Consider the following 14253-nt stretch of genomic DNA (forward strand, 5'->3'; position numbering starts at 1 on the left):
CGGGAAAGGTGCCCGGTGGCGGGTGAGCGGAGCGGGTGAGCGGACCGCCCAGGCGAGCATCACCACGCGCGCCTGCTGGCAGGGTTGATGGTCTTGAGTGAGGGGACCCAGGTGAGTGCTCGATGGCCCGTCCTCTCCGGCCGCATCAGGCGCTTGGAAGAGGCGGTGAGTTGGATCTGACCAGGGTTAGGGTCTAGCCAAGACCGGGGAGGCAGGAGGAGGGAGGTGGCGGTCAAGCACACAGGCACCGGGTCACTGTAAAGATGGGCCGTGGGGAGGCGTGCGGAGGAGAGGGACCAGCAGGCGGGGTCCCGGAGGGCAGAAGGGTGTTGGGGTTCGGGCTGAAAGACGGGGGGCGTTGGATGTGGGACTTCGTTTCGGAGAGCGGCAGTTAGTGGTGACGAGGCGTGAGTTTGAGCAGGCAGGTGACCTCTGGACGGGAGGAGGACAGGAGCTGAGTCAGAGGCCGGCTAACGTCCCCGGGGGCCCGGGGGGTGGAGGCAGGAGGGTCTCAGATGACCCAGCCAGGAGGAGCTGGGGCAGAGGCCAGCTCAGTGTTTCCTCCTGCGTGATCCCTAAGACGGCCACCCTGGGAGGGGGCTGGCAGCTCCTTCAGGTCAGAGACAGTGTAGGGACCTGTCAGAGGAGGTGTTGAGGAAACTAGGAAAAAGCCTGTTCATCTTAGAGTCTTCCCTAAACTCCTTCCTTAAGGAGCACTAATTTCCCTCCGAGTCTGGGCTGGACTTGGATGTGATCTAGTACAGGATGCAGAGTCAGACCTTCCAGGATCTGGCCATACCAGACATTCATCACCCTTCATCCACAACCCCCTTCACGCCCAGCTGTACTCAGTGCCTTCCTGTCTTGCCCTGCCCCGGCCCCCTCCTGGCTCAGATGCCACCCCCTGCAGGAAGCCTCCCAGGTGGCTCTGCTGGAAGTGTTGTTCTCTTGTGTGAAGACCCACAGCTCCTCGCTTGTCTGTCTCTGGTGTTTGGCTCTTGTTCCCATGGTTCCTATCTTGGTGAATATCTATGAATATTTATTTACATGCCTTATCTGTTCTGCGGGAGGTACAGTTTGGGGGTGGACTTGAGTTTGAACCCCAGCATCATTATCGTCTAACCAGGTGATGACGGGCGACTCCTATGGCCTCCCCCACCCTCGGTTTTATCTAAAAGTGGGGAAACGGTACGTCCTTCGTGTGGCTCGGGAGAGTGCAGTCACAGGGCTCTGCGCTTGGCACGGGTGAGCCCTGGCGGATGTTTCTCTCCTTTACATAGAAGTGGCTCAGGGCAGGCGCACGGCCCCGCGTCTCCACGGGACCTAACCAAGTGCCTTCCAGGTCTCTGTGCCCAATAAATATGCCTTTGCTGAATTTGGGAAAGGTCGCTGTACAGCTTTTCCGTAATATCTTTCAAAAATTCAGAGGGGTTGGAATATACGCTCATAGTTTTCAGCTCCTAGTAAAAATGATTTGCATGTGGCTATGAAAAATAAGAATTGTCCAGATCCAGCTATGCCAGAATTACGGTTTTAAAGTATCAATTAACAAAAAAGATTTTTCATATGGCTCTAAAATGCAATGAATTGTGTATGAGACTTACTGCTTTACATCAGAAAAAGTTCTTTTTTTTTAAACTTACTAAGACCTTACTGAAACTTACTAAGACTTACTAAGACAGAGAAAATTGCTTTGAAAACATTCAAGAAATGTAAAGTGTCCCTTTTTCCATAGATACATCATTTTGCAATACCTACGACTGTGAGTCTTTGAAAACATTTTATTTTACAAGAAGTATTTAAACACGTTCACTTTTATTATTACCATCTTGATTTTTAACGCTGGATCTTTTGACTTTTCCTAAATCTCTTTTTATACACAGATTTTCAAAAACATTAAAACTGTTATCAAAGCCCTTAAGCTCATTGATGTTAACAAGACGGGTCTGGTCCAACCACATGCACTGAGGAGGGTTCTGGAGACCTTCTGTTTGAAGATGAAAGATGATGAATACAAAAAGTAAGTAAACGAAGGTATGGGGAGAGATTGCTCAGTAGGACTTTCAGCCCATTTCAAAATGGGACCTGTTGGGTTCACTGGATCCAGGCAGTGTCCTTCCCTCCTGCCTCCTCTGTCTTGACTGTTTTTAAAAGAGGTCCTCAATCTGCATTTCTCCCATGTTCGTGAAGCTCTCCACGAATTCTCCAAAGTGAGAGCTAACGGTTCTAATTCCTCCAGTCCCCACGGGTGAGAGTCATCTGGCCTGCAGCTTTGAACGCATCTCGATGATTTAAGTCATCCATCACCAGTGGTCTCTCTTTGCCTGCCTGGGACCTCGCCCACCACCCCATGGGTTTCCAGTTCACAGTTGACTTTTACTCAAAGCCCGGGGTTAAGAGAAGAATGAAAAATTTCAGGATTTATTTGTTGGTTGATGTGCTCCCTATTGGCTCTCCATCCTGACATAATAACAGAAGCTTAATTTTCCTTTGAGGACTTTGTTGCTGAGTTTGGGGTGGGCATTGCAGCAGGGGGCCGTTAGCTGCTTCTCGGCGTTTGAAAGCCGCCACCTGCCCCTGACGCGAGGGCGGTGTGGGGAAGCCTGCACAGACTGTTTTTTGAGCCTCCAGTAAACTCCAGATCGTTCAGAAAAGCCAAATGCTTGGATTCTGTGGCTACTTGAGTATTGAATGGAAGCCACTGGAAGGTGAGTATTGAATGGAAGCCACTGGAAGGTGCTCAGCCCAGAGGCACTCCTCGTCCTCCTGCCTTTCCCCACTTTTCTGAATATCCTCTGGGCCATTAACAAAAGTACCAAGCCTGATGATTTCACCCTGAGCCTCAGAGTTTCACATCACACCGCAGTTATAAATCGCCACTGAAATGGGTCTTTGTGGTTGCGTCCATAGTGTTATAAAGACGACGTTGCCTCTGTTAGTGGAAGAATCTGCTTCTGGAGCAAAAACAAGTCTAGAGGGCATGTGCCAACCTCACAGGCACTGCAGGGTCTGAAAAACAAGGAGACTTTTAAAATACGGGTATTTCCCAGTATTTTGAATATTTTCTTCCTCTTTTTTTTTTTTTCCTCCTTATAACCCACCTCAGAATATGAAAGACATAATAGATGTTTTAATTTTTACATCTTTCCGACTGGGAAAATGTCCAGAATAAGATCCAAACAAAACAAATTAAATAATTCTGTGCACGCGATTATAGAACAGAAGCAGCGCTCTTCTAAAACGAGCAATCAAAAAGCAAAACAGTGTTTTATTTGACAATAAACCTTGTGTTTGGCACTAGTTTCCAACCTAGTAAATCTATAAAAAAATGTTACTGTCTGTTTCCCCATCTCACAAGTATTGAATAGTAAAGAACTCCACAAATTTTTATTTGAGATATTTTTTTAAGCCTTAAAAACAATGCTGTCTGCATGATAAGGCTTGAGGAACTTAACGCAATAGAATTGCTTTCCTTCAGAATAGAAAAGCAGAAGATCAAAAGTAACATTTCTTCAATTGCCGTAATGCTTTTCTTATCGAAGCTCAAGAATATACTCTTTCCTTGAGTAGCTGCTTCAGTATTAACTTCGCCTTTTTAGTGTTTGAGCAGGAAACACAATGCAGTTTTGAATCCTTTTCTCTATCTAACAGCTTTCTATTTAATATCAGTCTTCGGCGTGCAGCGAGGTAGGAGTGGCCTGGGCTTTGAAGCCAGGCACGCTTGGGGTCAGGTCTGTGTCTGCCCTCCCTAGTTGCGGGGCCTCTGGAAGCTCCTGGGCCTCTCTCAGACTCGGCTCTCTCTTAAAGAAATGGGGACTGGGGAGCCCACCTTGCAAGGCTGGCATGAAGATTCTGCGCCTGCAGTGTACCTGACATGCGGTAGGTGCTCGTTTCACATCGATGCTATCATAATAGTACAGATTCCACGAGTGTCCTTTACTCTTGGAGAAACAGTTCTCTTCAGGCTGCAGAATGCCATGCAGCCTATGGAAGCAAGGAGCGGGGGAGAAGGTCATCTCCAAGTTCCATACTTAGCCAGTGTCCCGAGACCTGCCGGGTTTTGTTCTTCCTTTTCCATCTCACACCATCCTACTTTCCTCTCCATTGCCCTGCAGGACAAAGTATTTGAATCCGGGTAAAATAATTTATGAGCGACCTTGAAAAACAAAGAAACAAACGAACAAACGCACTAGAATTCAGCCTGCTGCCTGGGCAGATGAATGAAGCCCAAGGCACTGTTCTGGGTGGTGATGCTGGAGAGGTTTGTGGGTCAATTGGCCTCATTCCCTTTGCATCTGAAGTCAGCTTTCCCATGTGACCGTCCTGCCCTGGGTGTCCGCACATGTGTGAGTTCTCCTGCCCACACTTCAGGTCCCTGGGGAAATGGCCTTGGTTGCTGTGTCTTAAGAATGGTTCTGTCTCCCATGCCTTGATTCTTGTTAAAAAAAAGCCTTTTGAGATGCTGCATCCTTGGGAAGTACTGAGGCTTCATTTTTGAATTTTATCTGTAGGAAATATTACCATGGAATTGTGTCTGTCTGTTCTCAGTGACTGTGTAGCAGGTATTATGAATGCGGTGGGCTGGGCATTAGGAAAGGTCAGGATTCTCTTATGAGCCAATACCAGTTTGAAGGGATGCTGAATTTTCACCAAAAATAGGAAGGTTGGTGATGAGATTTTTATCGGCATCCTGACATTCTCCTGGAGCTGCAGAGTGGCCGGGACTTTCTGTAGGACGGCAACTCAAAAAGGAACACTTTAGGTGCCGCCTTCTGGATTCTTGTGCTTACAGCTTGTTTTTGCCAGACAGAGTCTGTGGATGAAAGATGGAGCTATTTAGGGAGTTTCAAGATTAACATCTGGCAGCTATCATATCTCAAGATAATTTTTCTTACTAGAACAATAGGCAAGATTCATCAAAGTGGAAAAAAAGGTATGCGTTGAAATGAATACATGACATCACTCTTTGTTAAATTTGGAAACAGAAAAATAACAACTACTTTAAGTGATAATTACTAAATTTTTAGAAAGCAGCGTGAAATTAGATAATTATAGAAACCAACACATATGGAGATAATATAACCAAACATTTAAAAACTGTCAATTGTTTATAAATGTAATAATGCAGAGATCATCTAGAAAACCATTTATCAAGTGGCAGGTCTGAATAGTAGAAATTTCATTTTAGAGGAAAAAAGAATCCAAACATTGTATTTATCTTAACTTTAAAAAAAGTATCTCAGTGTATTTCAGGGAGAGACCTTGGTTAAGTGTTTTCAAAATTTCTCTTTATGCATAGACAGCCTAGAATGCTCCGAGAAAAGCTGCCCCGCTCCCACCATCGACTGCTGTAACACGATACGCCATCCTGGGCACAGTTTCTCTCTGTGAAATGATATTCTTGGTCAAGAAGGTGGGCTATGTTCTCTCCTCCACCGGCTGTAGATTTCTCTGGTTATAGAAATTTTATGCTGACTCATGGCCCAGATCCATTCCCCCCAATTATTAAAGGAAGTGGGGAACTGCTTTTGCTGTCTGACTGCAGGGGTGCTCCTCACCCCCACCGGAGAAGGGAGAAGACCCTACGGGGTACAGGCAGGGGGCGTTCCCTTAGCGGGTCCTGAGACGTACCTCTGCACGCAGATCTGTACACAGCCATCTAGAGAGAGAGTGAAGTGATCTCCTCCTAAATATTTGCATTTTTAATTAATTAATTAATTAATTTTCAAACTGAAGTATAGTTGATTGTGTTAGTTTCAGGAGTATCTGCCTTTTTAAAATCTTACAGTAACATTTCGTAGGGTTTACTTCTTTATTCCAGCTCTAGCTAGAAACACACATTAAAATTAATGCCAACCCCAGAGTAAAGGATACCTTAGTAAAAAAAACTTGCTTCATTTAGATTCTCTGTATCATAATTTCTGAATACTAATGAACAGTTCTATTTTAGGTTTGCAAAACACTACAACATTGATAAAGATACTGCAGTGGATTATAATGTTGTTCTGAAGAACCTCAGTACAAATAATGACTTGAACCTTAAATATTCTATGAGAAGTCAAGGTAAGTATTTTAAAGTATGATTTCAGTATCCTCTGGCGTGGTAATTCCTCGTCTGTGAATCTGTCCTAAGGAAACACTTTCAAATATGGAAAATGCATTATCCACAAAGACTGTCATGGTATCTTTATTTATAAGAATAACATAAATGCCTAACAACAGGAAAAGGGTTAAGTGAGTCACAGCCTATAGACATGGTAAGACGTGCATCCACAAGCAATGATTTCCATAAAGTTAATCATAACATGGAAAATGTATGTGGAATATCAGTAAATGATTGGAAAGAAATCCCAAAATACAGATTGTCTTTAAGTGATAAGTGGGTGTTTGATTCTTTCTGCTACTTCTGTATTTTCAAAAATTTTTGTTAATGAACATGTTACTCCTTTAACGATGGGAACAATCTTGATACAAAAGGGCAAATAGTTGAGTAGATGGTATGGTTATACCGGACATGTAAGGCTGGGCTCACGCAGGCATACAACCTTGAGAAGGAAAAACTTTCCTCGTACTGATATTCTTTATCCCAGCCTCTAGAACATAATGCCCAGAGTTGCACAGTTCTGGAGAGAGCAGGAGTCCAGCTCCTCGCGGATGGGTATATGAAAAATGCAATCGGAGAGTCTCCCTTCCAGGCCTTTGGTCATTTGAGGCAAGCAGTTTCTTGCCTCAGGGGTTTACCACGTGTGTACTGGCTCATTCAAGATGGGTTGTCACTGTCTGGTTTCAGTGCAATTCATTGCAGCAAGTATGTACTAATACCTTCTATGATTCCCAGATCTGCCTGACTAGCAAACTTAAAAATTACAAATTCTTAGATTTCAGCTCAGTTTCACTAACCAAGATAGCTTAGAGCAGACCCCAGGACTCTACTTTTCAAAGCCTTCCAAGTTTTGGGGATTACTAGACAATATGACCTTGCAAGGATGCTGTCATCCCTTAACATTTTGTTAGTTCATGTGCAAGTCCCTGTACTGCTAGATCCTTCATTGGGTACAAAGCCAGGTAAAATAATCTGACTTTAAGAAGCATGTGTGCGTGTGTGCATGTGTGTGTATGTATGTGTGCATGTATATATATTTTAATAGGACCAGTAAGACACAAAGCAAGTCACATAAAAAATAACACTAAAACACATCTATTTATTGTGCTCTGTGTAGTTACTTTTTAAACCTTAGTTTTAATTTTATTTCTCTCAACAGTTTTGTGAGGTGGGTATTATTATCCCATTTTTTAAAATGAGAAAACTTGACTCCAGGGTGCTAAATGAATTTAGCTAGGAAATGTCTTGGTGTTCAGCTTTCTGCATCAATTTTCCAGAACACAGTATATTTTCAACCTGAAAATTCAATTCTCTCTTCATTTCAAGGATTCGTTTGTTTGTTTGTTTTTTAGTAATATTGTACATCTTTTTTTTTTTTTTTTGCGGTACGCGGGCCTCTCACTGTTGTGGCCTCTTGGAGCACAGGCTCCGGACACGCAGGCTCAGCGACCATGGCTCACGGGCCCAGCCGCTCTGTGGCACGTGGGATCCTCCCGGACCGGGGCACGAACCCGTGTCCCCTGCATCGGCAGGCGGACTCTCAACCACTGCGCCACCAGGGAAACCCTGTACATCTTTGAATAAAGTTTCTGTTCCACTTTTCAGATTAACTTCAGTGATACATACTACCCTTATGTTGAGTTGTTTTTGTTTTCTCTGTTGACTAAATTATCTTGAAGTGCTTTATTCTCTTTGTCTTTTTCCTTTGTACTCACAAGGATCATCTTAGCCCTTTTAGCTATACCTGTAATTTGATTTTCACTTTAGTCTATGCTACTCTTTGCTATGTCCACTTTATTAATTACTTCTATAATGTTGTTTCCTTTGGCCTACTATATTGTTTTCCGCTCTCATTTTATTGTTTTATCATCTTGCTGTTGAGCTCTTGTTTTAATGAATTCGTGTTCTCATTAAAATGTTCTGTAAAGTAATTTTGTGCCTTGAATTACATTTTCTTCCAAGGTGGGATCTGTGCCTTTTTGTGTTACGCTCCTTTCCTTCCTTCTCTATCCACCAGCCCCTTCCCGCAACTTTTTTCCTGTAGAGTTTGTGTAATTTTAAGGAATTTGGATTGATTGAGCATTTTTATTCCATTATACCTTTAGCTAATCAGAATCTATCTTCAGATAATATTATACTAATTCACATGAATTATAGACTTCAAACAGCATTTTCTGAATTCTTCTCTCCTGTCCTTTGTTATATTGCTGTCATACATCATACTTTTACTTACACTATAAACACAGGCAAGCCATGTGGTGTGGCCAAAAAACAAACAAACAAAGAAAATACAGGATATGTTGCTCAGCTTCTGTTATTCTGAGAATACCTATCTGTTCATTTCATTAGTAGTATATTTTCCTTCATATTCTCAAACACTGTTATTTAAAAAATCTAAATTTTAAAATGCTTTAAAATTTTTACCTGCTAATTTCAACATCTAGGTCATTTTAGGATTTGGTCTTTATTGATTACCTTTTTAAAAAAATATGGATCATAGTTTCCTGTGGGTTTTTTTTTTTTTTTTTTTTTTTTGCCTATGTCTAGTAATTTGGGAATTTATCCTGGATATAGTAAATTTTGCATTGTAGAGACTATGGAGTCTGTTACATTCCTCTGAAGAATTTAAGTTTTTGTTTCAGTAGCCAGTTTACTTTAGTAGAAGGCTAATCTTTGTCTTCCCTGAGGGGTCAACACCCGAGATCCTTTTCTGCTGTTCCAGCCTTGGCTGGGCTTCTTGTTTTCTGCCCTACGCATCTGTAGTCCCCAGGGTTAGCCAGTGATTTTGGCAGAGTTCATTCACGGGCTTTGGCGATCCTCTGCTATGCCTTTCTTTTTGTGCTTTCCCTCCTCACTTTCTAGCTGCTGTGGTAGTCCTGAATTCTCTTTTTTTGATTCCTAAAACCAGTAAGATCCTGGGTTTATATCTAAACTCTAGCCACTTAGCGTAAGGTTCCAGGTGAAGCCTGTCCTCAGGCAAAAGGCCAAATAACAGGAAACTCCATCTTTCCAAGGGTTGACTCCAGTTTATGTCATTTGCTCTCCAATGCCTTCAGAGAGTTTTTTGTTTATATTTTGGCTAGAGTTTATAATTGTTATCTGCTGGGAGGTTTGCTTCAATATGAGCAAATCCACCATAACTGGAAGCAAAACTTTCTGGCTGCCCATATTAAGTTTCTTCTTGCTTCAGTTTATGCTAGTAAATTTATTTATTTATTTGCTTTGCTAATAAATAAATTTATTTTTACTATTTTTACTAATTTTTATTATTTTTTCTTTTGCTTATTTTATTAAGTACTGTAAGAAGGGAGTCTCCATTCATTTGCAGCAGCCCATTATCTGTGACTTTTCTATACATGGGACAATATTTGTTTTCTGTGAATTTTGCGTATTTCTGTTTTTGCTGCTTTTGTTCTGAAGACGCCATCAAGACCTTGCTTGTCAAAAGCACCATCTCTTTGGGCACATGGAGAAATGACATTAGGGGCTGAATCCCTTTTGCTGCACCTATGAAATACATACTTGCCCCCTTAAGTTTTGGATTTCCTCTCTACTCCATTTCAAATCAGCTAGAATCCTTCAGAGGAAATTTTGGGGCAATCGGAAGGCGGCAGGAATTATTCAGCTGCACAGAAAAGCGAAAGCTGGTCTAACTGTGATGTGAGCGGAGTCGCTGGACGTGGCTTCATCGAGTTTGTTGGCCAGCCTGCAGTAGCAGCTAGAGCGGTACAGCGGAGGAGGTCCCGCACTGGGGGTGAGCTCCCCCAGGGCGGGCCTCACGCCTCGGCCCCGCCTCCGCCCTCCACCCTGGCGTGCTGTTTACGGAGCACCAAGGGGTTTCCCTAGACGTGCTGTGTGTGTCCTCTAAGCCCCCATTAGAGTAGCAGTGCCCAGCGCAGAGTAAGTGCAGGACCAAGGCATCAGAAAGCTGGGGCTGAGACCTGCCTCGCCGAGTGATACCTGCGTGGCTCCCTTGTCTCTCAGTGAGGCTCTCGCAGCTTCTATGCTCTGAGAGCCCATGTTTCAAATGCTAGGCCCTCTGAAGCCACGGAATTCCAGACTGCGTTCTAAAGGGCTGGTTTTGTATTCTATCATGTAGCCAGAGGGGGTCCACCGGGGGAGACTTACTTTTTTTCTTCTCTTTTCTTTTCTTTTTCTTCTTTTTTTTGAGGTAGGAAATAGAATTCCAGACGACTAAACTGCAGCTGAGTAGTTACAAGTGTGCTTAATTTGAGTGGAGCTTATTTGCAGACATTTTAGGAAATAAATCTGGGAAATCATTTGTGATTCTTTGCAGTTGACTTTGAGAAAGAAAATGGCTATATCTTAGATTTGTTTTATTCTCTTTTATTATAAAAGTAATAAGTGCTCGTTGCAAAAAGGCCAGAAAACACAAAAACACAAAATCACACTTCCCTATAATCCTACCACTGTATTCTTTTGGTTATTATCCTCCCAGGTTTTGTTTCTGGTGCATAGATAGATGGATGGATGGATGGATAGATAAGCAAATACACAAAATAAGTGTTAAAATGAAAATTAAATCATGCTAGTTTTTCTTTCAATCATGAAACAATATCAAGGAAAACTTTTTGCATTCATGATTTAGACAGGCCCTTTGTTTTTAATGTCTATGAACCATACTTTATAAAACCAGTCTTCTATTAATGGGCATTTAAATTGTTCCATTTTTTCCCTTCTTATAAACAGGACAGAACAGATCCTTACACATATGGATCTGTCCTATTATTCCATTAGTGTAAAGTTCTAGAAGGGGATTTGAGAATATTCAAGGACCACGTTTTCTGTATACAAGCCAACACTGATTTCTTTCTTTGTCATTTGCCTTAATCCCTGCCTATTTGACAAGTAGGGAAAAATTAACTTGTGTTAATTAGACCTTTTAAATTACCAGTGAGTTTGAGCAGTTTTTCATACATTTCTTGGCTTTTTAAAAAACCTTTTTTAATGTGAATTACCTGTTTAAACCTTAGTCTGTTGTGTGATTGGGGATTTATGTTATCCTTTTGATTCTTAAGAGCTACTCATATATTGAGCAAATTAACCTGCATTTCTCACATATATTAACAATAGTTTTTCCCACTCGTTTTTCTTTCATTGTTATTTGTGTATTTTTTTAACAAACAAAAATTAAATATTTATATTGTCAGACCTATCCATTATTTAAATGATTTCTAGCTCTAATGTGTTCTTTGGAAGGAACTTTTCACACAGTGATTATGTATTACATGTATTATGTATATTCATCTTAATTTTCTTCCACTACTTTTACGGTTTTATTAGTCTGTTTAGTATATATTTACTCTATCCAGATTTAGCCTAGATAAGGTAGCAAGTAGATTAATTTTATTTTTTTCTAAAATGTCCGTCCAGTTATTTCAACAGCACTTATTATATAGTTCATGTTTTTGGTTTATTTGAGTCTTAATTTTTACCAGACAGGTGATGATGAAAAGGAAACACTTAATATCCAAATGTACGTTTGACAGTCTTCATAAACTGGAGTTCTTTTGTCTTAATAGAGGTCCCATGGGAGGACCAACGAGTCAAAAGTTCCAAAAGAGATTACCTCCCCAGTCCTGTTTCATCTGAAGATATCTGGAAAAACTGCTCCTTAGATGAAATTGAGAGGACCTTTTGCCAAGAGGTAAGAACATTCTCCTAGTGCCAGGGTTATCTAAAGTGTGAACAGAGAGAGTAGATGGCTGTGGAAGACCATTAGGTCTAGACGTTATTTCTAAACTGCTTTGAACCACCTCTGCTTCCTCAAGCCCTGGGACCTCCTCCAGCTTCTCGTAACAACAATGCATGGATGATGGTAACGATGATGAGACATTAAGTACTTCCTTGGTGCTACTCACACACTAAATGTAATAAGAAAAATTTAAGACTTATATAACGACATGATACAACTTTATTGAGTAAAATAAAGGAAAATCTGAAAAATGAAGAGGGCTTTTCTAGCTCTTGGACTGGAAGATTTAGTATTAACACCTTCTCGCCCTACATCTGGGTGGATATATATATATATATATTTTTTTTTTCTTTTGAAAAGTTACAATACAGGGCTTATCCTATCACATATAAAATATTTTTAAAGGTATAATAATTAAAACATTATGACAGTGGTGCAGCAGTGAACATTCAAATTGATTTAAAACAGTAGTTGGGTAGTGGGCCAATCTTGATACGTGAATTTAGCATATGATGTGAGGCATTCCAATAAAGTATGGTGGGGACGAGGGAGGAGAAGATTCAGTAATTATTACTGGGATAATTCGCTAGCCAGCCATGTGGGGAAGAAAGCTTGGAACCTTCCACTCTCCACACCAAAATAAATTCTGTATGCCCCCACTATTTAAATTTAAAAATAAATAATCTAGGTGAAAATTTTTAATCTTGAAATTTAGACTTTTAAGCATGAAGTAAAGCCCCAAAGCCATAAAGAAAAAGACTGATAAATTTGACTATATTAAAATGAAAAAGTATTTGTACAGCAAAACTTTGTACAAACAAATGATAAACTTGGCAAAGCATGTGCCACGTAAATGACAGATGAATAATAACTGTTCCTAACATATGTAGAACTTTTATAAATTATTAATATAAAACTTTCAGTAGAAAATCATCAATGTGGAAAAAATTAACAGAAGCCAATATTGATAAGGGCGTTAGAGGGGAACGCATGAATATTCTGTTGGTAAATCAGTAAAACTTGTTTTCTCTTGTTGTTGTTAATGAATTATTGTTTTTATGAAAACATGACCATTCCAAAAAATGTAAGCAATTCTGAAAAGTATAAAGAAGAAAGTAATAAATTATTCAAAATCCACCACCCAGAAATAATCAAAGGCAACATTTGGTGAACATAATTCTAGGCCTGTCTTTATTCTATGTATAGAAGGATTGCTGCATCGGCAGGTGGGTGGGTGGATACATAGATAGAAATAATTTTATAGGAAGAGAATCATGCTCCTTTTTACAAATAAATCATATTTAATTTAAATTTCTTTTAATTTACCAGAAGTAAAAAAAAAATCATCATCATCACCCTCATAATTAACCCTTTTATGGGGCTGCCTCTGTGCCAGGCAGTGTTGTAAGCGCCCCTCAGGTGTTCAGTCCTCACGGCAACTCCAGGAGTTAAGCACCATTATCATCCCGGGTTCAAGATGAGGAACCTGAAGCACGAGGAGGCTTAATGACCTGCCCCAGGTTACCCCGCCAGAGAGTCCTGGGGCCCAGTCTGAACCCCGGGTGCTCCACATGATATAATGTCCTCAAGTGAAGCCAAAGATATTTCTGAACTTTGGATAAATATTTCTTTACCACAAGAGATACCAGGTCCCAAAAAGAGTTTTGAGACAAAAAAAGAGATTAAGAAAGCCGTGAAGAGTTGGAGAAATGATGGTGTTTTGAAGGATGTCTCAGTTACAGTCAGCGCAGGCTGGCTATGAAACTCCTTGTGATTGGCACTTCCTGTGTTTCTTCCCAGCCCCTCCCACCTCACCATTCTTGCTGTTTATATTTTGTTCTCAGTCAGAGTTTATAATATTTGCATTTTGTTCTCTTACTGTAATTCCCCCAGTTGTTTTGCCTGCGTTTTATATCTACATGGATTTAATGCACGTCACTCTACCCCAGTGCTACCATAGCTTATCCCTTTCAGAGTTCTTTATTTTGATTTATTCTTTGGTTGGCTGGATTTCATGGTCAAGTAATTCCCTCAAGAAAGGCTCATGGGTGCTTTATTCCTTTTGTTTTTTCATACTATCTCTCCCTTTTTTTTTTATTAGGACAACAACGTAGCTGGGTATAATTCTTCCATCATTCTTTCTTTTCCTCAAAATGTTGTTTTTCTACATTGCCTTCTGGCATTGGGTGTTCTTGAGAAGAATCCTGAGGTCGACTGATTTTTTTCCCCCTTGTAGATAATTTTTTATTCTACCAGGATGCCTAAACTATTTTTTCTTAATCCTTGAAATTAAAAAGCAAAACGAAGACTGTCTTGGCATGGAGCATTTTGCCAAAGTTTCCTGGAACACAGTATATTCTTTTGACGTACAGATTTAGTTCTTCACTTCAGGAAAATTTCCCCTGTGTCACGTCACTAAAACCTTCTCCCTGCA

The 14253-nt window shown here is 40.9% G+C and overlaps 1 protein-coding gene across 1 annotated transcript in view; it reads left to right on the forward strand.

The window, feature by feature from the left end:
* The window catches only part of EFCAB6 (EF-hand calcium binding domain 6), a 227974-nt gene that overhangs the window by 71519 nt on the left and 142202 nt on the right, over window positions 1-14253 (forward strand). The window contains 3 exon segments of the mRNA XM_073789209.1: window positions 1884-2020; window positions 5951-6063; window positions 11647-11771. Of these exon segments, the coding sequence (XP_073645310.1) occupies window positions 1884-2020; window positions 5951-6063; window positions 11647-11771 (375 nt within the window).

This window comes from Tursiops truncatus, chromosome 11, assembly GCF_011762595.2.
Source record: "Tursiops truncatus isolate mTurTru1 chromosome 11, mTurTru1.mat.Y, whole genome shotgun sequence".
In the NCBI taxonomy this organism is placed as follows: Eukaryota; Metazoa; Chordata; class Mammalia; order Artiodactyla; family Delphinidae; genus Tursiops; species Tursiops truncatus.